General features: G+C 44.5%; 1 protein-coding gene across 1 annotated transcript in view; it reads left to right on the forward strand.

Annotated features, from left to right (window-relative positions):
* HEXB (hexosaminidase subunit beta) overlaps nt 1-23,744 on the forward strand; it is a 202,616-nt gene that overhangs the window by 88,047 nt on the left and 90,825 nt on the right. The window contains 1 exon segment of the mRNA XM_033929284.1: nt 16,802-16,934. Coding sequence (XP_033785175.1) covers nt 16,802-16,934 — 133 coding nt within the window.

Genomic DNA, 23,744 nt, shown 5'->3' on the forward strand with positions numbered 1-23,744 from the left:
GAAAAGGGGGGTGGAGAGGGTGATGTCCCAAGCTTCAGGTAGCGAGCAAGACGAACAAGAAGGGGTTATGTTGCGAGGGGGCTTTTATAGTTTGGAAACTTATTCTAAATATAGAATCTATTGAGCTTCAATAGAAGTTAAACATCCCCATCCATAGTAAACTTGTGCTAGACAGAAGAAGAATAGGCTGAAGTCAAATGTAATTTCCAGTATGCCTCTGACAATAGTTTCTGATTAATCTTAGTTATCTGTGCACCTGGACCCATTGTATATCCTAAGCTGTACATCCTAAGCATCAGACATTTACACATCTTAGCACCTCTTCGCCCCTCTTAGCTGTAAATTGGTTTGTAATCATGATTTAATTAGTGCTATTTGAAACTGTCTTTAGGGTCTGTATGAAACAGTCTGGATGCATACTGTATGTGATCTATCTGCATCAACATCCCAGAGTCAGATTGATATAATAATTATCCCATAGGCCTTTGCTGACATTAATTATGCCAACTGAAAATGCTGATTGTTAGCAATAGCTATGCTGACTACCTTCCACAATGGCGGCCTATGTTAAACTTGGAAGGCTTTACAACATTGGTGTGAAAGGTATTGGGTGGAGCTCACTATAGCATACAGGCTCCCGTTCTGGTTATCCATTGCCTTTCTGCAGGCCAGATCTAGAAAAAGGGACATTGCAGTGGCACAGTGGCTTCCTCAAGGTTCAAGTGGCAAACTTCTCATGCTTCTGGGCACAAGGAGGTAAAGTTTCCCTGGCAGCTCATTTTAGATGTAACCAGACTCCTAAGAGGTGCACTCCAGTTACGGCCTCTGCTACCGTCAACCTTTTTCCATTCTGGAAAATTAACATCATTCTAAAAGATCTCACTAAGGCTCCGTATGAGCCACATGCAGGAAGCATCCATCTTGGATCTCATGGTGAAAATGGTGTTCCTGGTGGTGATCATCTCGGCAAGATAAATATCAGAATTGTAAGCTCTCTCCTGTAGAAAGCCCTTTCTCAGGATCATGGAGGCTGGAGTAGCTTTCCGTACTGTTCTTCCTTCTGAAGGTTGTATCAGATTTCCCACATCAACCAGGAGGTTCTACCTGCTTTTCAACCCACAGGTTTGGGTAAAACAGGATAGGAGTTTTAGAGAAACTAGATGTGCAAAGAGTTTTAGTTCACTACCTGGAAAGAACCAATGAATTTTGTCTTTCAGACCATTTGTTTCTGTTAACCAGCCTTTATAGCCAGATAGATTCGCTTGACCCTTTCGTTGGCATACATCACCTGTGGCAAGCAGCCACAGGTTTCTCTTAAGGCACACTTGACCAGGAGTCTCAGGCAGTTCCTCCCTTAGAGATTTGTAGAGCAGCTACTTGGTCTACTTTGCATACCTTTACAAGGTTTTACAGAGTGGATGTGGTGGCTTGAGAGGACACCACCTTTGGGTCTCAGTCTTACAGGCAGAATCTTCTGTCCCACCTTAGACATCAGCCATTGCTTTGGTATGTCACCTAACGTATGGAATCCTGTGTAGATGTAACAGAATGAAAGAATAGGTTCTTACCTGGTTAAACTTTTCTATTAATTTTCACAGGCTTCCGTAAGGCCTGCCCTCAGTATATCCTGATTCGCCTGCTTTCTGCCTCAGATATTTCTAAATTCCAGAACGGGAGTTGTTCTTCTGGCTGTCAGATGGCTAACACCAACTTTGTCACCTGTCTATTTATCATATACTTAAAAAGTGCTTATTAGTGCTTTAGATTCAATAAATATATTTTAAACAAATATTCATCTCTTAGCTCTTTTTTGCAAATGCAGCTAGGGGTACATATTCCGACATAGGACTATGTTTCGCCACAGGCTGTTTCAAGGAATTCCCCCTATGAAGAAAAAAAAAAAATGCAGTCAATGGTATATTCTAGTGATTTTTCAGCAAAAAGCCAGCTTTCTCACTCCCTCACTTGGCAATAACAAAATTTTTAAAGGCATTACCTTTAGTTGCCGGTTCCATGTTATCTTGCATTGTAAATTTCTACCAGGAAACAATGGCCACTGCTTTTTTATTTATATACAAAGTTCATAAGACATAAGAATAGCCTTACTGGGTCAGACCAATGGTCCATCAAGCCCAGTAGCTCATTCTCATGGTGGCCAATCCAGGTCATTAGTACTTGGCCAAAACCCAAGGTGTAGCAATATTCCATGCTACCAAAACAGGGCAAGCAGTGGCTTCTTCTGTGTCTTTCTCAATAACAGACTATGGACTTTTCCTCCAGGGACACTTGTCCAAACCTTTCTTAAAACCAGCCTACGCTATCACCGCTCTTACCACATCCTCTGGCAATGCGTTCCAGAGCTTAACTATTCTCTGAGTGAAAAAAATTTCCTCCAATTGGTTTTAAAAGTATTTCCCTGTCACTTCGAGTGTCTCCTAGTCTTTGTAATTTTTGACAGAGTGAAAAATCAATCTACTTGTACCCATTCTGCTCCACTCAGGATTTTGTAGACTTAAATCATATCTCCCCTTCCGCCCGTCATCTGAAGGACCCTAACTGTTTTAGTCTTTCCTCATACAAGAAGAGTTCCATCCACTTTACCATCTTGGTTGCTCTTCTTTGAACCTTTTCTAGCACTGCTATAGTTTTCTTCAGATAAGGAGACCAGAATTGAATGCAGTATTCCAGATGAGGTCGCACCATGGAGCGATACAGGGGTATTATAACATTCTTAGTCTTGTTAACCATCCCTTTTTTAATAATTCCTAGCATCCTATTTGCTTTTTTGGCTGCCGCCACACATTTGGCTGAAGATTTCATCGTATTGTCTATGATGACACCCAGATCTTTTTCTTGGGTGCTAATCCCCAAGGTGGACCCTAGCATCCGGTAACTTTGATTCAGATTATTCTTCCCAATGTGCATCACTTTATATTTGTCCACATTAAATTTCATCTTCCATTTGGATGCCCAGTCTTCCAATTTCCTAAGGTCCACCTGCAATTTTTCACAATCCGCATGCGTTTTAACAACTTTTGAACAGTTGTTAAAATTTAATCACCTCACTTGTCGTTCCAATTTTCAGATCATTTATAAATAAGTTAAATAGCACCGGTCCCAGTACAGACCCCATGCGGCATTCCACTGTTAACTCTCCTCCATTGAGAAAAATGACCATTTAACCCTACCCTCTGTTTTCTATCCGATAACCAATTCCTAATCCACAACTGAACTTTGCCACCTATCCCATGACACTTTAATTTTCTCAGGAGCCTCTTATGAGTAACTTTATCAAAAGAAGTCAAGCAAATATGTGAGGCAAGATCTCCCTCGGCTGAACCTATGCTGACTCCGTCTCATTAAATCATGTTTGTGTACGTGTTCCACAATTTTATTTTTTATAATTGTTTCTTCCATTTTGCCCGGCACCGAAGTGAGGCTTACCGGTCTGTAATTTCCCAGTTCTTCCCCCTGGAGCCCTTTTTAAAAATCGGCGTAACATTGGCCACACTCTAGTCCTTCAGGTACTACAGACAATTTTAGCGAGAGGTACAGATCACTAACAGCAGGTCAGCAATTTCATTTTTGACTTCTTTTTTATTTATTTATTTATTAATTCTTTATTCATTTTTGTATGTTACAAGTGTATCAATTAAACTCATATAAAACTTAAAGATACACACTTGATTAACTCACATATTAGCATCAAATTTAACATTTCATTAGGAAATTAGTATTCTATAATGTTAAATATTATGTAAGAAATCTAAATTTATATCATTCTTATTAAATATAATAATCCCCCATCCATCCCTCCCTCCCTCCCAATTCAATAATACATAAAATCATCATTTTTGACTTCTTTAATACCCTGGGATGTATACCATCTGGTCCTGGCAATTTATCACTTTTTAACTTGTCGATTTGGCTTAGTACATCTTCCAGATTCACTGAGATTTATTTCAGTTCCTCCACATCATCATCCTTGAAAACCATTTCCGGTTCAGGTAGATCTCTTTCATCTTCTTCCATAAAGGACCGAAGCAAAGAATTCATTCAGTCTTTCCGCTATGGCCTTATCCTCCCTGAGTGCCCCTTTCGCTCCTTGATCATCCAACAGTCCCACACATTCCCTCACAGGTTTTCTGCTTCTGATGTACCTAAAAAAATGCTATGAGTTTTTGCCTCTTTTGCAAGTTTCTCTTCATATTCTTTCTAAGCTGTCTTTATCAATGCTTTGCATCTAACTTACCATTGTTTGTATTTCTTCTTATTTTCCATTCTTTAAAGGATGTTTTTTGGCTCCAATAGCTTCTTTCACTTCATCTTTTAACAATGCCGGCTCTCGTTTCCTCTTCTTTCCACCTTTGCTGATACGTGGAATACATCTGGTCTGGGCTTCCACGACGGTATTTTTAAATAACATCCACGCCTTGTTTACAGTCCTAACCTTTGCAACTGATCATTTTAACCATTTTCCTCATTTTATCATAGTCGCCCTTTCGAAAATTAAACACCCCTACAGTGGATTTCTTTTGAGACGTTACTCCCTGTATCAGCTCAAAAGAACAAACGTCATAACTTCAGATATGTATTGAATCAACTGGGAAAACCCAACGAATGACGTGGATATTCTTAATTAGACCGTTCACACTAATGTCATCCATTCGATCTCAGAATTCAACCCATTAGGTTTAACACAGTTCAGGTTGAAAATTCATTTCTGCTCTTTAAAATTGAGTCGCTCTTCATAATTACCACCCTCCCATCCTAACATGACCTTATCTATAACTCTCCACTTTAGATCGGCAATTTTATGTTTCTTATCATGCCAATGTTGGACCAGCGGAGCATCCATATTCCCTGTAGTAATTCTAGACTTATGCTCTGTAAGCCTTATAGAAATTTTTTTACTTGTCCGCCCTACATATAGGAGGTTGCATGGACATTTTATCAGGTAGATTACAGATAACATAATGTATTTGCAGTCGCATAATATATTTTCTTCAAACCCAGATCGGTCAAGGACGAGCCTATCATTGCTTGCATGCACCATTGGCACAGACCGCAGGTGTAATGCGTAAAATTCTTATTCTGCTCCTTTATTTTTATTTCTAATTTATTCAGAGATATTTCTCCCATAGTTCTCCCTCTTTTATAGGACACTATTGGAAAATCTTGAAATAATAGGCTAAGTTGTAACACTGACCAATGCCGCTTTAAGATAGTAAAAAATCTACTGCTTAAATCCGAGATAGAGAAAACATAAATAAAAGATTCATCCTCTTTCAGTATTGTTTTTTTCTTGTATCAACAGAGGTCTCTGGGCAAATTTTGCCTGTATGTAAACTTTTCTAAATGCTCTCTGTGGGTACCCACATTCTTTAAACCACAGGGCAAGTAATTTAGCCTACTCATATTCATCTATGTGGGTACACAGTCTATGTAAACGTAGGAATTGACTCACTGGTATGTTGAATTTCAAAAAATATGGGTGAAAACTTTGAAAGTGTGAAACATTATTGTGTTCAACTTCCTTTCTATATAAGGTAATAACTATCTTTGGTCCCCATCTTTTATTAGCATGGGATCTAAATACGCAATCCTTGTTACATTGTAAATTTCAGGTGGGGGTTAAGGGTATTAATCCAACCCAAAAGAGACTCTATTGGGATCCCAAAAAATAGAATATCATCTATCTTCTGTTCCATATTATCACTTATGAAACAGAGGAGATGGATATTTTTTCCTTCTCAAATTTTGGAACATAGAGGCTAGCCACTGATGAGGCTAGGGATACTCCCATGGCAATCCCCTGGATTTGTTTGTAAAACTCCCCCTTGTACCAGAAATAATTCTGATTAATTACTAGTTTAGCAAGTTCCATCAGCCACCCCACATTAAAGCTTCCTAGATCTTTAGCTGTAAGAATCTCCTCTGTAATTTCCTGTGCCGCTACTTGTGGTATTTGGGTATATATAGGGATGTAATATCCAGTGTCACCAAAAATGATGCACTGGATATTACTCCTATATCATCTAATATTCTTAACAGATGAGAAGAGTCTTTTAAATAAGATGGAATTTTTTTTACTTCTGTTCTTAGAAAATATTCCCAAAATTTAGAGAGGGGTTCAAGTACTGAGTTTCTTGTAGAAACAATGGGGCGCCCTGGGGGGGATTGAAGATACTTGTGAATTTTAGGGAGTAGATAGATCTTAGGAGTGGAATGACATAGGGCTAGATTCACAAAGCAAACTGATCGTGTACTGATTGATTTGTGACCAGATTTCCCTCCTGCACTATTCACTAACCTCTCCAGCGATCTGCTTCAAATCCATGCATGCAAATGAGGAGAAACGCATGCAAATTGGACATCGACGCGATTCATCAACCAAAAATTTAAAAACCGACTGGGCTGGCCGATCAACCTAAGAAGCGATTGCTGGAGACCAGTCGAAAACGTCTTTCCAACTCTCCAGCTCCATAGAAGCCCTGCTCTGCCCGATCTTCTCTTGCCTGCTCCTCCCTGAATGTCGCCATGCTCTGCCCCGATGTCTCCTGCCTGCTCCTACTCTTCCCCGCACTGCGAGCCCGTGGTTTTAACCCGCTGGTTTTTAACCGTGGTTTTAACCCGCCTGGTCTACAAAAGTTTAAAAAAAAAAAAAAAAGTTTAAAAAAAAAATTGTCGCGGCCCCAAATATGCCTGCCTGCCCCGACTCTCCCACCCATCCCCGCAGTGCACGAGATCCTTAAAAAAAGGAAAAAAAAAAATCTATGCTGGGCCCGGATGTCCAGGGCATGTGTAGACCATCTACAGATGGTCTGCGCATGCGCTGGGATTGCTATCGAGCAATCTGGGCAGGCAGATGGGTCATTCCTCCGATCACCCTCATCTGCATATTAGGGTTTCCTGAATTCATCAGACCTGCCCAGATCGGGCTTGATCGCGCAGGTTTGTGAATCTAGCCCATAGTTCTTGCAAAAATGATTGCTTCTTTTTTGTAATTAATTTCTTCTTTATCCCTTCTTCCACCAGACTTTTAATCTCTCTTTTTATTTGTTCAACCGGGTCTTCCTCTACCTTTAAAATAAGCCATTTCATTATTCAACTGATGAACTTCAGTGTGGTATTTGTCTTGATTCTGTATATTAATGGCTCCACCTTTATCCACACGTAATATTATCTCTGAATAAATTTGAAATAAAAATAAAGGGAGCAGGATAAGTATCATACCCAGATCAGCCCAGGATGAGCCTGTCATTACTTGTATGCACCATTGGCACAGACCGCAGGTGTTATGCTTTTGAAATGTCCTCCAGAGTCAATGCGTTCTTGGTGGCCATGCGCCGTCTAGACTGGTTTACGCACCATGGACATGGATCCAAACCTGCAAGATCGACTGGCCAACATTCCATGTCGAGGAAATGAACTGTTTGATGACTCTATTGAGGCAACTACAAAGCGCTTGTCTGAGCATGAGAAATCGTTTGACTCTACAGTTAGGCCACAGCCAAAGCCTTCCACTGCTAAGAGTTATCGGCCTCCTCATCTTATCAGAGGCTCATTATCCTCAGAAGTCAACACCTTATTCAAGGCTGCCTCCTAAGAAACCACAGCAACGTCAGCGTAAACCTCAAACTCCCGCTGCGACCAAATCCACTCAGCCTTTTTTACCATTTAATACAGAGCATAACATCATTCTTTCTGCCGCTGATCCTCCCCTCTTTCTATCAGAGGCTGTCTCCATCATTTTTATTAATGATGGGAAGTAATCACATCCGACCTTTGGGTGCTCACAATAATCCAGGAGGGTTATTCTCTTCAGGTTCCATCAGATCCTTGGGTAAATCATGCTTTTTCAGCCTCCACATGTTGAGGAAAGTAAGATCCTTTTTTCGCCAACAACATTTTGCCGTCCTTGTCCAATCCATCATCCTCTCCAAACTAGACTACTGCAATGCCATCTACTTAAGCCTATCAAAAAATAGTCTTCAAAGATTCCAGCTAATCCAGAATACTGCAGCCAAGTTGATCTTTGCAAATGCAAGCCTGACCATGTCTCCCCACTCCTAGCCAAACTTCACTGGCTCCCAGTGATTTCCAGAATCCATTTCAAATGCTCCTGCCTGGCTTTTAAGATCATTCACGGCATCCTTCCTCCCTTAATCCCACTATCTTATAACTCCTCGAGTCCTGACTCTATCAGACCCGGCTAAAGGTATAAACTGTCCTTCCCCTCTCTACACGGTATTCGCTATGCAGGCAAACTGGGAAAATCCTTCTCTTCAGAATCACAGGTCTTTGGAATGACCTTACTACCCCGCTGCGGAACCTGGGCTCCCTCCAATTATTCCACAAGCAACTGAAAACCTGGCTTTTCACTAAAATGTAATTCTATCCCTCCTTACTCTTCTCTTCTATATATAAGTTCATGTAAACCTTTTTTTTCCTTCTCTTCCTATATTTTAAGTTCTTGTAAACCGTGCTGAGCTCCATATCCGTGGAGATGATGCGATATATAAACTTAAGGTTTAGTTTAGTTTAGTTTAGATCTCCCCCAAAGAGAGTATGCTTCCAATTCATCGCAGACTACCCTTCTTCAGGAAGCTCAAGCTCTGCTTCTTCTCTGTGCCATCGAGGAAGCTCCTCTGGAACAGTAGAGCACGGGGTTTTACTCCCATTATTTCCTTGTCCCGAAAAAGAAGGGAGGTCTATGACCTATATTAGGTCTCAGAGCTCTCAACTAATTTCTCGTAAAAGAAAAATTTCCGATGCTGTCTCTAGCATCCTTGTATCCCCTTCCTGGATCACAACGATTGGTTATGCTCTCTGGATCTCAACGAGGCTTACACTCGCATTCCTATTCATCCAACCTCTTGCAAGTTTCTCATGATTTCGGGTGGGAAATCATTTTCAATGCAGAGTGCTACCTTTTGGCATGGCATTCATCTCCAGAGTTTTCACCAAGTTCCTGGTGGTAGAAGCAGCAGCTCTGTGCAGCCATGGTCTTCAGGGTTTTCCTGAACCTGGACGACTGGCTTATCAAAGATTCAACATCTCAGGCGGTTATTGTAGTGACCCAATGGGACTATTTGGTTCTTCCAAAGTTTGGGGGTACGCAATAACATTTCCAAAAATCCAGCTACAGCCCTCTCAGACTCTACAGAGCATTCCAACTCGTGCATTCCAACTCAGTTCATTGCAACTCAGAGGCATCCAACTCAGTGCATTCCAACTCAGTTCATGCAACTCGGAGTCATTCCCTTCCTCAACAACATCAGGATACTCTCATACAACTTTGTCAACAAAGTGTCGACCCTCACTTCACTCTCAGCAAAACACATGATGGTTCTCCTAGGTCACATGGCCTCTACAGTTCACGTGACTCTTTGTCAAGACTTCACCTCTGAATTCCTCAGTGGACTCCTGACTTCTCAGTGTGTGCACATTACAGTGACTCCTTCGTTGAGACAGTCTCTCCTCTGGTGGATGCTCTCTTCCAATCTCTCCTGAGGTTACTGTTTCAAAAACGTCCCCTCATCAGAAGGGTCCTCACGACAGATTCCTCGACCTATGCTTGGAGGGGCTCATCTCGATGGTCTCTGTATTCAAGGGCATTGGTCCAGCACAGATCGTCAGAGTCCGCATAAATCTGTTGGAACTTAGAGCAATTTCAGTGCTCTCAAAGCTTTTCAGCATCTTCTTCACGATCGGGTAGTGCTCATTCCGTACAGGACAATCAAGTTGCCATGTACTACATTCAACAAGCAGGGAGGAACAGGATTTCTTCCCCTGTGGCGAAGAAGCGAAGAAGGTTTGGAATTGGGCAATTCTTCACAACACTTTTCTGAAAGCGGTCTATATTCAAAGAGAGCAGAATGCTCTAGTGCACAGTTCTTCAACCGCCGGTCCGCAAACAAAATCTTGCCGGTCTGCGAAGTGATTCGGGTCCCCGCCGCAACGAAAGGCCGGCGTCAGCTGACTTGCAAACTTCCTGTTGCAGTTGCTGTGCCGGGACTTCCTGTCTTCCACCGCGTTTGCCTCCTGCCTTGTCTCCGCACCTCCAGACCAGCGCGGCAGCTCTGTATGCTTTTTAACTTCGGCACAGAGCTGCCCCTAATCAATAGTTTAGCGCGGTTTTCATAAGGCAGGCCTCGGGGCCTTTGCTAGGCCGGCCCACATCGCATCATCGAAGGCGGGCCGGCTATCAAAGGCCCGAAGGCTGCCTCATGAAACCGCGCTAAACTATTGATTAGGGGCAGCTCTGTGCCGAAGTTAGAAGTTACACAGAGCTGCCGCTGTTGGTCTGGACTCATTGGGCCGCTGAAGGAGGGCAAAGAGCAGCTGTCCTGGAGGTTTCCTTTCCTCTCGCCTTTGCAGGTCCCTTTTTTCACCTTTTGTTTTCCTTCAAACGGACAACGGGCCCCAGCATCTACATCATATCAAGTAAGTTCCACTGTTCCTTGCAAGCGGTTCTGCTCGGCCAAAGCTTCCCTTCTGACATGAGCCACCCTCAGGGGAAAGAAAGTGACCTGCAAAAGGTGAGGGGAAGGGGGGGCAGATGATGGAAGTTGGGGGGGGGGAGAGAGAGACGGGGGCAGATGATGGAATGGAGGAGATGAGAGAGAGAGAAGGGGACAGATGATGGAAGTGAGAAGAAGGAGAGAGAGCAGAAGGCAGATGGATGTCAGTTGAGAGGGGAGAGCAGATGCTGAATGGAAGTGGGGAAAGAACACATACTGGATGGAAGGAGGAGATAAATAAAGGGGGAAGAAAATAGTAAGATAATGGAGGGGTGAGGGAAAGGGGTGACAAGCTGTGCGTAGACACAGTGAAAAGAGGGAAACGGGACTAAATAGTAAGAAAGAATTTAATTTAGATGGAGGCAGAAAATAGAGAAGGAAGACCAGAGAAGAAAAGGGAAGAGAGAGCAGAGAATGATATCAGATCTGAGTGGAGGAAATGAGAAGAGAGATATGCTAAAAACCACAGGGGGGAGGGAAGGATAGAGATGCCAGACCATGAGGGGAACAGAAGGAGAGATGATGGATGCCAGACCAAATTGGGGGGGGGGGGGCAGGAGGAGAGATGGCAGGAAAGACAGACAGTGAATGGAAGGGGCAAAATGCTGGACTGAAGAGACAGAGAGGGTTATCATGCTGCTGTACCGGGCCATGGTATGCCCTCACCTGGAGTACTGCGTCCAGCACTGGTCACCGTACATGAAGAAGGACACGGTACTTACTCGAAAGGGTCCAGAGAAGAGCGACTAAAATGGTTAAGGGGCTGGAAGAGTTGCCGTACAGCGAAAGATTAGAGAACTGGGCCTCTTCTCCCTTGAGCAGAGGAGATTGAGAGGGGACATGATAGAAACATTCAAGGTACTGAAGGGAATAGACTTAGTAGCTAAGGACAGGTTGTTCACCCTCTGCAAGGCAGGGAGAACGAGAGGGCACTCCTCTAAAGTTGAAAGGGATAGATTCCATACAAACGTAAGGAAGTTCTGTGGTAGAAAGCTGGAACGCATCTTCCAGAGGCTGTTATAGGGGAAAACACCCTCCAAGGATTCTAGACAAAGTTAGACAAGTTCCTGCTTGAACAAGAACGTGCGCTGTTAGGGCTAGTCTCCGTTAGGGTGCTGGTCTATAGACCAGAGGGGCTGCCGTTTTGAGCGGACTGCTGGTCATGATGGACCTCTGGTCTGACCCAGCAGTGGCAATTCTTATGTTTCTTTAGGACAGACACTGGCTGGAAGAGAGTGAAAAGGCAATGAAAGCAGAAACCAGAGACGACAAAAGGTAGAAAAAAATTAATTTTATTTCTATCTTGTGATTCAAATATATCAGATTTGAAATATGTATCTTGCTAGACATAATTGGGGAGTGCAAAGCCCAGGCAGTGCTTCTTTAGCTTCCAGCTGGCTTAGGGCTCTCTCTGACCAGGGGGCAGCCCTAGTTCCACTTCCCTAACACCATTCCTGTTATGTGTGACTGTGGTATTCTGTTACTTGATATTTGTGTAGCATTCTGTAATAATTTGGCTTATTCAGTTTTCTTGATAGAGGGATATATGTGAAGGAGAGGGGAGACAGGGGTTTTGTTGATCTTTGCCCTGTATTATTTGTATTTATAAAATGACAATTGTATAGAATATTTGTTTCTTTTTATACTTTAATAAAATATGTTCAATATAAAATTATAACTATTTGAGGCTTGTGCGGATGGGATTAGATGGTTTGTGGGACCGAGCTCGCGGGGATGGGGCGGCGATGGTTTTTAAAAAAAAATTTCAGTCTTAGTAGTTTGCCGGTCCACGAAATAATTATTTTATTTCCGCCGGTCCTTAGGTGTAAAAAGGTTGAAGAACACTGCTCTAGTGGACAAATTGAGCCACCTTCTGCAACCTCACGAATAGACAATCAATTCTTTCTCTCTCCGCCACCTTTAATTCTCAGTGGGGGACTCCTCAGATAGACCTGTTTGCATCTCCCCACAATTACAAACTGCCCCAGTTTTGCTCCAGGATCTACTCTCCTCACTGGCTGGAGGCAGATGCCTTTCTCCTGGAATAGACAAACAAAATTTCTATATACGTTTTCCTCCATTTCATCTAATTCTCAGGAAACTTGTCAAACTCAAACAAGAACACGCCACCATGATTTTGATAGCTCTTCGATGGCCCAGACAACTTTGGTTCTCCCTTTCTACTTCAACTCAGCAGCAGGGAGCCACTACTTCTACCAGTTTTTCCGTCTCTACTTACACAGAGTCAGGGTTCTCTTCTTCATCCCAACCTGCAATCTTCTAAATCTGGCATCTTGGTACCTCTCAATGTAACTTTCCAACCTACAGTTTTCTCAATAGACATTTTAGAGGCTTCCAGAAAACCTTCCACCAGACAATGTTACAACCAGAAATGGACTAGGTTTTTCTGCGTTCTGCAACCTTCATCACAAGGGGCCTCAGTCTACCCTCCTCGTCTTTAGTTCTGGATTACCTGTTTCATTTATCTCAATCAGGCCTCAAATCAACATCCATTAGAGTCCATCTCAGTGTGATTACTGCTTTTCATCAACCCTCTAGAAGGGAAACCTCTTTCTGCTCATCCTGTGGTTTCCAGATTTATTAAAGGACTTTTCAAGGTCAAGCCACCTCTTAAAACATCTCCAGTAGTTTAGGATCTCAATGTGGTTCTTGCCACATTGATGAAGCCTCCATTTGAACCAATGTGTTCGGCTCATCTCAATGTCTCGTCTCATTTGGAAAGTGGTCTTCCTTATTTATCTCGTGTCTGCTCGCAGAGTCAGCGTGTTACAAGCTTTAGTAGCGGATCCACCTTTCACAATTTTTCATCATAACAAGGTGGTACTTCGCACTCATCCTAAATTCTTACCTAAGGTTGTTATAGATTTTCACCTAAATCAATCTATTGTACTTCCAGTGTTCTTTCCAAAGCCTCATTCTCACCCTGGAGAAAAAGCTCTTCATACTTTGGACTGCAAGTGTGCTTTGGCCTTCTACTTACAAAGGACTAAGCCACTTGATCCAAATAAGTTGGGATATCCTGTTTCTAAGAGAACAATCTTCAACTGGTTGGCTGCTTGCATCTCGTTTTGCTATGCTCAGGCTGGACTGCATCTAGAGCAGGGGTGCCCACACTTTTTAAATGACCAAATCAAAATGATCTACCAACAATAAAATTAAAAAAAAAACACAAAGCACACTGTACGCATAGAAAATGTTAATTATCATTCCTATTCCAGGGTTTTTCAAAGAGGTCGAAGCAGATGACTCTATGCACTATCACCTCAGTAACAACCATACAAAAATAGACAAATATACCCCCCTCCCTTTTTACTAAACCACGATAGCAGTTTTTAGCGCAGGGAGCTGCGCTGAATGCCCAGCGCTGCTCTCGACACTCAAAGGCTCCCTGCACTAAAAACCTCTATTGCGGTTTAGTAAAAGGGGACTTTAGTGTAAAATATAGACAGCAGATATAAATTCAGACACATTTTGATTCACTAAATTTAAATAAAATCATTTTTCCTACCTTGTCTGGTGATTTTCATGAGTCTCTGGTTGCATGTCTGGTGATTTCATGAGTCTCTGGTTTCTTCTTCTGACTGTGCATACAATCTTTCTTCCCTTCTTTTAGCCTGTATGCTTCCTCTCCTCCAGACCTCATTCCTTCCCCCAACTTTTCCTTCTTCTTCCCTGCCCTTTCTTTCTCTCTGCCTCCCCTTTCTTTTTTTTTCTGTTTCTCTTCTTTCCTTCTGTCTCCCTGCCTGCCCTTTTTCTTTCTTTCTCCCTGCCCTCCCCCAAGCCACTGCCATTCCCATCGTGGATCAGGACCCAAACGCCACCAATAACAGGCCCCAAGCTCTCCCTGCTTCGGCCAACCAGCATTCCTCTCCCCGACGTCAATTCTGCTGTCGGGAAGAGGAAGGCTGATCAGCCCAAGATCGTGATCAACCTATTGGGGGAAATGCTGCCGGGTCCTGCCTTCGCGGAAACAGAAAGTAGGCAGGACCAGGCAGGAAGAAGAACAAATGCTTCACTAACCTGTCTCCCGCATTAGCCCGTAGCGAACGCTTGCTTCAGGGCTCTCAACATAGAAACATAGAAATTGATGGCAGAAAAGGGCCATAGCCCATAGAGTCTGCCCATACCAATGACCCACTCCCTGACTTTTATTCCCCTATAGATCCCACTTGAATATCCCATTTTCTCTTAAAATCTGACACGCTGTTGGCCTCAATCACCTGCTGAGGCAGCTAGGTACCAATGATCGCACCACCCTTTCGGTGAAGAAGTACTTCCTAGTATCACCTTGAAATTTCCCTCCCCTGATTTTCAGCGAGTGTCCTCTGGTTTACCGAGGGCCCTGTAAGACTGAAGATATCATCTTTCACCTCTATACGCCCCGTGATATATTTTAAAGGTCTCAATCATGTCCCCCCTCTCTCTTCGCTCCTCCAGTGGGTACATCTGCAGTTTTTTTAACCTTTCTTCATACGTGAGATCCCTGAGCCCCAAGACCATCCTGGTAGCCATTCGCTGAACTGACTCAATTCTCAACATATCTTTCCGGTAGTGTGGTCTCCAGAATTGTAACACAATACTCTAGATGAGGTCTCACCATGGATATTGTGTTCAACATGTGCGTGCCGGCTTCCCTTCTCCCCCCCCGGACATAACTTCCAGTTTCGGAGGGAAGAGAAGAGAAGCCGGTACGCATAAGTTCGCTACGGGCTGAAATCTCCAAGCCGGTTTTTTGTTTTTTTTTAATGTTCAGCAGCGGCAGATTGACAGCTGGGCGGACCCGCCCAGCTAAAAGGCTCTACGGAGAAACACTGGAGAGGAAGGCTGATCGGCCCGTAGATCAGGATGGCAAAACGAGTCTATCACGGAGACCGGGATGGGCTCCACGATCGACTCACGTTGCCCTTCCTGAGTTACTGGTCGATCGCGATCGACGTATTGGGCACCCCCTGATCTAGAGGGTCGAGTCATAGCCCACAAAGTTAGCATGTGGCATCTGTTAGCTTTCCTTAGATCTACTCCTATGAAGAAATCTGCAAAGCTGCCACTTGGTCCTTGGTTCATACATTCACCTCTCATTATTGTCTGGATTTGTGGTCCAGAAGGGATGGCCAATTTGGCCAGGCAGTATTACAAAATTTTATTTTCCTGAATCGCTAATATTCCCACCATCCCATTCTGGTTAGCATGGAGGTCATCTATATGTGAGAATATGCTGCCTGTTTGTCTTGGGATAAAGCACAGTTACTTACCGTAACAGGTGTTATCCAGGGACAGCAGGCAGATATTCTCACAAACCCACCTTCCTTCCCTGGTTGGCTTTTTAGCTAGCTATCTGAACTGAGGAGACGCGTCGCCCTACGTCGGGCGGGAAGGCACTTGCGCATGCGCGGTGCAGCAGTCATGAACTTTATAAAAGTTCTTCAAGCAAGTCTGCTTGTGAAGCTGTCTGCATCTGGGCTCCGTGGTTGACGTCACCCATATGTGAGAATATCTGCATGCTGTCCCTGGATAACACTTGTTACGGTAAGTAACTGTGCTTTATGCAATTGCAAATATATCATGTTATCTGTAGTCTACCTTATAAAATGTCCATGTGACCTCCTATATGTAGGGCGGACAAGTAGAAAAATTTCTGTAAGGCTTACAGAGCATAAGTCTAGGATTAATAGAGGTAATATGGATGCTCCGCTGATCCAACATTGGCATGATAAGAAATATAAAATTGCTGATCTAAAGTGGAGAGTTATCTATCAGGTCATGTTAGGGTGGGAGGGTGGTAATTATGAAGAGCAAAAAGCAGGGCTTTGGGGCTGGGGATTCTCCAAACCCCCTGAAGTCCCTGACAGTACTGATTTGAATTTGATAGGCTTAACAGCTTCTGCCTGTTGCCTGCTCAACCAGTCAAATTCAGAGCAGTGCCCTCAGGGCCTTTAGAGGGTGGGGGTGAATCCTCTGAAGGCCCTGACTGCATACCACTGCCTCAGAGCCAGTCAGCATCCATCTGGCTTCTGTCTATGATTATCTGTGAGGTCTGCGTTCTACTTAGTGGACTTCTTTCCCAACCCTGTTTGCTCTATAACCTATAACTTTGGGGGTTTATATTGCTCAAAACAATTGTTGCAACTTTTTTTTTTTTTTTTTTTTTTGTTAACTGTAGGATCTGTGCATGTGCTATCCACATAATGGCAAATGAAGTTTGCACTAAGTGTATGTTTGTTTGTTTTTTTATCTGTAATGTGTATGCATCATAGGGATCGTATCAGCCATACACTCACATTTATACCCCTACTGATGTCCGTATGGTGATTGACTATGCTCGCACACGAGGGATTAGAGTAATCCCAGAGTTTGATTCCCCAGGCCACACTGATTCATGGGGCAAAGGTGAGTTGGAGTTGCACAAGTTGCATAAATACTGTTCTCTTGAATTAGGCATGCAGTATAGAGTAATTTTAAAATGCAAGCTTGCCAATAGTCACAGACTCTGTAGCTGCAATAGAATAGAGGCTCTGATTTGAACTAGAAGCACAAAGGGTCAAGAAGAGGTTTGTGTTATGACAGATGAGGCTCCAGTGCCAGTGTATCTGTACTTTCTGTCCTCTATGGAAAAGGGTTGTGAGAATTAATGACCACATTCCAAAACTACAAGGGTTGAGGATTGTATGGGCTTTATCCCAGGACAAGCAGGCAGCATATTCTTGACTGATGGGTGACGGCACCGACGGAACCCCGGTACGGACAATTTTAGAGTGATTGCACTCTAAGAACTTGGAAAGTTCTGGTAGGCCGCACCGCGCACGTGCCTTCCTGCCCGACAGAGGCGCGCGGTCCCCAGTTTCTTAGTTTCCGCGGAGCTAAGAAGACGCGTTTCTTTCAACGGCTGTTGAAAGTTATTTTTTCTACTTTATATCGCCTTCCCGCTCACGTAAACCCTTTTGGAAATTTTATTTCCGTTGTTTCTTTTCTTTTCTTAAAAAAAAAAAAAAAAAACTTAATTTTTTTCTTCAGTTTTTGGTTAGCCCCGGCGGGGCCTATTGCCATCATCGAGGCCTCGGCCTTCGATTTGGCAGAAGCCGTATTTACTTTCATGCCCCCTCAACCCGGGTTTAAAAAGTGCCAGCGGTGCGCTCGACCAATTTCACTGACAGACCCACACAACTGGTGTCTGCAGTGTCTTGGTCCTGACCATCGAGCGTCTACCTGCTCCCGCTGTGCGACTTTAAAGAAGAGAACACTTAAAAACCGGCAGATACAGCAGCAGTTATTGTTCGGCGCCGAGATGTCTGATTCCGCACCACCGGCACCGACGTCGGCTCCTACTTCTTCGACACCGCGCCGGCGTCGCACCCCGCAGGTAAGCCGGCTAAGAAGCCTTCCCCGTTGGAGCGTCCTCCGGTCTCAGTTGCAGCGAGTCCAATCCTGCCGACCACGAGGCGTCCACGGAAGTGCTCTGCCCCGATTGAGGTGAGCCCCTCGACATCGGGTTCCTCTTCGGAGTGTAGAGCGGCACTCAAGGTACCGCAGAAGAAAAAAGCGGGGTACCGGTGCCTTCATTGGACGAGCGCATTGCCGCAGTCCTGCAGGTCCAGCTAAAGGAACAACTCCAACAGCTACTCCCTGCTCTTTTGACTCCGAGCCTTCCAGTCCCGGTCCGGTCTGAGCCGCCGGTACCGACGGTGCAGCAGCCCCCTTTATCGGCATCCACTTTGTCATGTACTGGGGCACATCACTTTTTCGGTATCAATGCCAATCTTGGCACCGGAACCGAGACACCAGGCTGTTCAAACATCGGCACCGGCACAACCCTTAACGTCTCCCGGTACCGGTTCACAGAGGTCTGGTAAGTCGACTCATAAAACTCGACACCTAGAACCCTCCACACCGGAGTCACAAGACCGCAGTTTTCAGGTGAGGGACCCTGATCTGTGGGGTGATTCAGAAGAGCCTTTCCTCTCTGAGGGAGAGTGTTCATCAGGGGACGAGGATCCTTCTGGTTTTGATCCATCTTCCAAACCTGATGCAACTTCTTTCACCTCTTTTCTTAAAGAAATGTGTGACTCTTTATTCCCTTGGAGGCTGAATCCAAAAAACCCAAGGCATTTTTAGATGCTCTTGACTTTGACCAGCCTCCAAGGGAATTTCTCAAGCTGCCTCTCCATGACATTTTAAGAGAGACATTTTACAAAAATCTAGAGACACCCTTGACCATTCCAGGAGCTCCCCGTAAACTGGACTCCTTATATAAGGTCATACCAATTCCAGGCTTTGACAAGCCTCAACTCCCCCATGAGTCTTTATTAGTAGAGTCTACTTTAAAGAAATCCACGGGGGCTAGTGTGTATGCTTCTGTCCCTCCTGGCAGGGAAGGTAAGGCCATAGATAAGTTTGGCAAAAGGCTGTATCAAAATGCAATGCTAGCGAACAGGTCAGGAAACTATGCTTTCCATTTTTCCTTTTATCTTAAGCATCTTATTCAAAGTTTGTCATCTTTTGAGAAATATCTCCCTGACCGTAAGAAATCAGCCTTTCGCCAAACTTCTTCATCGCTCTTGCAACTGCGCAAGTTCATGGTCAGATCAATCTATGACACTTTTGAGCTGACCTCTAGAGCCACGGCTATGTCAGTAGCTATGCGACGACTGGCCTGGCTCAGAGTGTACGAACTCGATGTCAATCACCAAGATCGACTGGCCAATGGACCTTGCTTAGGGGATGAGCTGTTCGGAGAATCCATGGACTCTACTACTCAGAAACTTTCAGCTCATGAGACTCGATGGGATACTCTCCTTAAGACAAAGAAGAAGACCCCACCTTCTAGGCCTTTTCGTCAACAATCGGCCTACCAACGAAGGTTTGTGGCTCGTCCCTTACCTCAAACACAGCAACAACCCAGGAGTCAGAGGCAGCAACAGAGGCAACCTGCTCGACCTGCCCAGCAGCAACAGCAAGTGAAACCTCCTCCTTCTCAAAAGTCAACTCAGCCCTTTTGACTTGGTTCTCCTGGACATAGCCAATCTTCCTCCTTCTACTCATCTTCCACAGCCCATAGGAGGACGCCTTATACATTTCATAAGCCGTTGGGAAATCATCACCTCGGACCTGTGTGTCCTCAACATCATCCGCCACGGCTACTCTCTCAACTTTCAGACACCTCCTGCCCAAAGTCTGCCAAGAGAGTCTGCTTTCAACACTCCTCGGTCTTCCCTCCTTCTTCAAGAGGTTCAATCCTCCTCCTTCTGAATGCTATAGAGGAAGTTCCTCTAGATCAGAGAGGGCAGGGATTCTACTCCCGTTATTTTTCTAGTCCCCAAAAAGACAGGAGATCTAAGACCCATTCTAGATCTTCGCGATCTGAACAAATGCTTGGTCAAAGAGAAATTCAAAATGCTTTCTCTGGCCACTCTTTACCCTCTTCTCAATCAAGGCGACTGGCTATGTTCCCTCGATCTCAAAGAAGCATACACTCATATACCGGTCAATCTGGCCTCCAGACAGTACCTACGCTTCATGATCAATCGTTGTCATTACCAATACAAGGTGCTGCCCTTCGGTCTTGCCTCCTCTCCAAGAGTGTTCACCAAATGTCTGATTGTGGTGGCGGCTGCCTTTCTACGATCTCACCACCTTCAGGTCTTTCCTTACCTGGACGACTGGTTAATCAAGGCCAATTCATCTCAGACTGTTCTCCTGGCCACCAACCAAACCATCATGTTTCTTCAACTTCTGGGGTTCGAGATCAATCTACCCAAATCTCATCTCATCCCCACTCAGAGACTTCAATTCATCGGAGCTGTCTTGGACACAGTCCTCATGAGAGCGTTCCTGCCATCCAACCGTCTTCAAACGCTTCAATCCCTGTGTCAGCAGGTGCTTCTACAACTTTCCATCTCTGCCAAGCAAATGATGATACTCTTGGGTCACATGGCCTCCACAGTTCATGTCACACCCTTCGCACGTCTTCACCTGCGCACTCCTCAATGGACCCTAGCTACCCAGTGGTCCCAAGCGATGGATCCTTGCTCACGTCACATATCTGTCACATCATCTCTTCGTCAGTCTCTACAATGGTGGTTGATATCCTCAAATCTATCCAGAGGTCTTCTGCTCCATCTACCTCCTCATCAACTAGTCATCACCACTGACGCCTCCCCTTATGCCTGGGGAGCTCATTTGAACGAGTTCCAAACTCAAGGCCTTTGGACAGCCCAGGAAAAGAAGCATCACATCAATTTCCTGGAACTCAGAGCGATGTTTTATGCCCTCAAGGCCTTCCAACATCTTCTCTTCCCTCAAGTTCTCCTGCTGTGCACAGACAATCAAGTTGCGATGTACTACATCAACAAGCAGGGTGGGACGGGCTCTCGCCTCTTGTGCCAGGAAGCCCAGAAGATCTGGGCTTGGGCCATAAATCACCATCTATTCCTGAAAGCTATCTACATTCAGGGAGAAAAGAATTCCTTAGCGGACAAGCTCAGCAGAATTCTCCAGCCTCACGAGTGGACACTCGATCCTTTCACTCTACAGTCCATCTTCGCTCAATGGGGCACTCCTCAGATAGACCTCTTTGCAGCTCCTCACAATCACCAGCTGCCCCTATTCTGCTCCAGACTCTACTCTCCTCACCGTCTGGCACCGGATGCATTTCTCCTCGACTGGTCCAATCTGTTCCTGTACGCTTTCCCTCCTCTGCCTCTCATGTTGAGAACCTTGTTCAAGCTCAAGAGGGAACGAGCCACCATGATTCTGATTGCTCCGAGGTGGCCCAGGCAACATTGGTTCTCCCTTCTACTTCAACTCAGTTCCAGGGAACCTTTTCTTCTTCCGCTGTTTCCTTCTCTGCTTACACAGCATCAGGAGACCCTTCTACATCCCAACCTCCAGTCTCTGCACCTGACAGCTTGGTATCTCTCGGGCTGACTTCTCATGATACTCTTTTGTCTCAGCCCGTTCGTTCCATTCTAGATGCCTCCAGGAAACCAGCCACTCTGCAATGTTACCATCAGAAGTGGACAAGATTTTCTTCCTGGTGTCTTCTTCACCATCTTGATCCCACTTCCCTGGCAGTGGAGACATTGTTGGATTATTTGCTTTCTTTGTCTGACTCTGGCCTTAAGTCTTCTTCCATCAGAGTCCATCTCAGTGCCATTGCTGCCTTCCATGAGCCGGTTCATGGAAAACCTCTCTCAGCTCATTCCCTGGTGTCCAGGTTCATTCGAGGTCTTTTCAATGTGAAACCACCTCTTAAAGCCCCTCCTGTTATCTGGGATCTCAATGTGGTTCTTTCCGCCTTAATGAAGCCTCCATTTGAACCTTTGGCTACCACTCCTTTCAAGTTTCTCACTTGGAAGGTACTTTTCCTTATTGCTCTTACCTCTGCCAGGAGGGTCAGTGAGCTACATGCACTAGTTGCAGATCCACCTTTTACGGTCTTTCATCAAGACAAGGTGGTTCTGCGTACACATCCAAAGTTTCTCCCTAAGGTTGTCTCTGAATTCCATCTCAACCAATCCATTGTTCTGCCTGTCTTCTTTCCGAAACCTCACTCTCATTCTGGGGAACAGGCTCTGCATACTTTGGATTGTAAAAGGGCTCTAGCTTACTATCTAGAGCGTACGAAACCCCACAGATCAGTTCCCCAACTCTTTCTGTCCTTTGATCCGAATAAATTGGGACGTCCTGTTTCTAAACGTACGTTGTCTAATTGGCTGGCAGCGTGCATTTCATTCTGTTATGCTCAGACCGGACTGACACTGGAAGGTTCTGTCACGGCCCATAGAGTCCGAGCGATGGCAGCATCTGTAGCTTTCCTCCGTTCCACTCCTATTGAGGAAATCTGCAAGGCTGCTACTTGGTCCTCAGTTCATACTTTTACATCTCATTATTGTCTGGATGCATTCTCCAGACGGGATGGACACTTCGGCCAATCTGTTTTGCAAAATTTGTTTTCCTAATGGCCAACCTTCCCTCCATCCCTCTTTTTGTTAGCTTGGAGGTCACCCATCAGTCAAGAATATGCTGCCTGCTTGTCCTGGGATAAAGCACAGTTACTTACCGTAACAGGTGTTATCCAGGGACAGCAGGCAGATATTCTTGCGTCCCTCCCACCTCCCCGGGTTGGCTTCTTAGCTGGCTTATCCTAACTGGGGACCGCGCGCCTATGTCGGGCGGGAAGGCACTCGCGCGTGCGCGGTGCGGCCTACCAGAACTTTCCAAGTTCTTAGAGTGCAATCACTCTAAAATTGTCCGTACCGGGGCTCCGTCGGTGCCGTCACCCATCAGTCAAGAATATCTGCCTGCTGTCCCTGGATAACACCTGTTACGGTAAGTAACTGTGCTTTATGTGGCCTGTGTCGTGTGAGTTTGTGAGTTGCTGTCCCATCTTGAAGAAGATGGCTCTGAGTGAAAGATGCAGAAAAATTCTACAGATGGGAACAGTTTTTGTGATGGCTTTCCATTTTAGCACCTGATGACCTTGTTTGCCAGGAATTCGTCATGCCCAGCAGTTAGCATACATTAGATAAGTGTAATTAATTTTGTATACTGGACCTCCTCTTCCTCATGCATGTTTTCAGACTGTATGCTTTTGCTGTGTTAACCCATGCCACTTTTTTTTGAGTTTGTTCTGTTGCAGATAATGCCGGGAGTCAGGCCTTAGTTCAGCAAGCAGGTCAGGTTTTCAGGATATCCTAATGAGTATGTCTGAAAGATCATACATATAATAGAGGTGATATGCATGTAGATCTATCCTATGCATATTCATTAAGGACATCGTGAAACCTGGCCTGTTTGTGGCATTTTGAGGCCTGGACTCCTGCTTCTCTATTCTTTTTTTTTTTTTTTTTTAATTCTTTTTTCTGTTTTTAACTCTTTTTTTTTTTTTTTTCATCTTTATTCCTTTTTATTTCTTTCAACAAGTGTACAATATTATTACAAGTAATTCACATCACTCACTTGACATTCTTAAGCAATATTATTACACATGTTTTAATTCCCTCCACCCACCTCCCATCCCCTCCCCTATCAACAAAATATTTTATCCAAACATATACATATTTAGACTCTCCCTCCCCCCCATTTTTACAAATTATCCCCTAAGGAAAAAGAATAACCCTTAATCATTACAATATTCAATTAATGGCCTCCACACCTCCTTAAACCTTTTAAAATATCCCCTCTGTACGGCAAGAAATCTTT

The sequence above is a fragment of the Geotrypetes seraphini genome, chromosome 1 (genome assembly GCF_902459505.1).
Source record: "Geotrypetes seraphini chromosome 1, aGeoSer1.1, whole genome shotgun sequence".
Taxonomy (NCBI): Eukaryota; Metazoa; Chordata; class Amphibia; order Gymnophiona; family Dermophiidae; genus Geotrypetes; species Geotrypetes seraphini.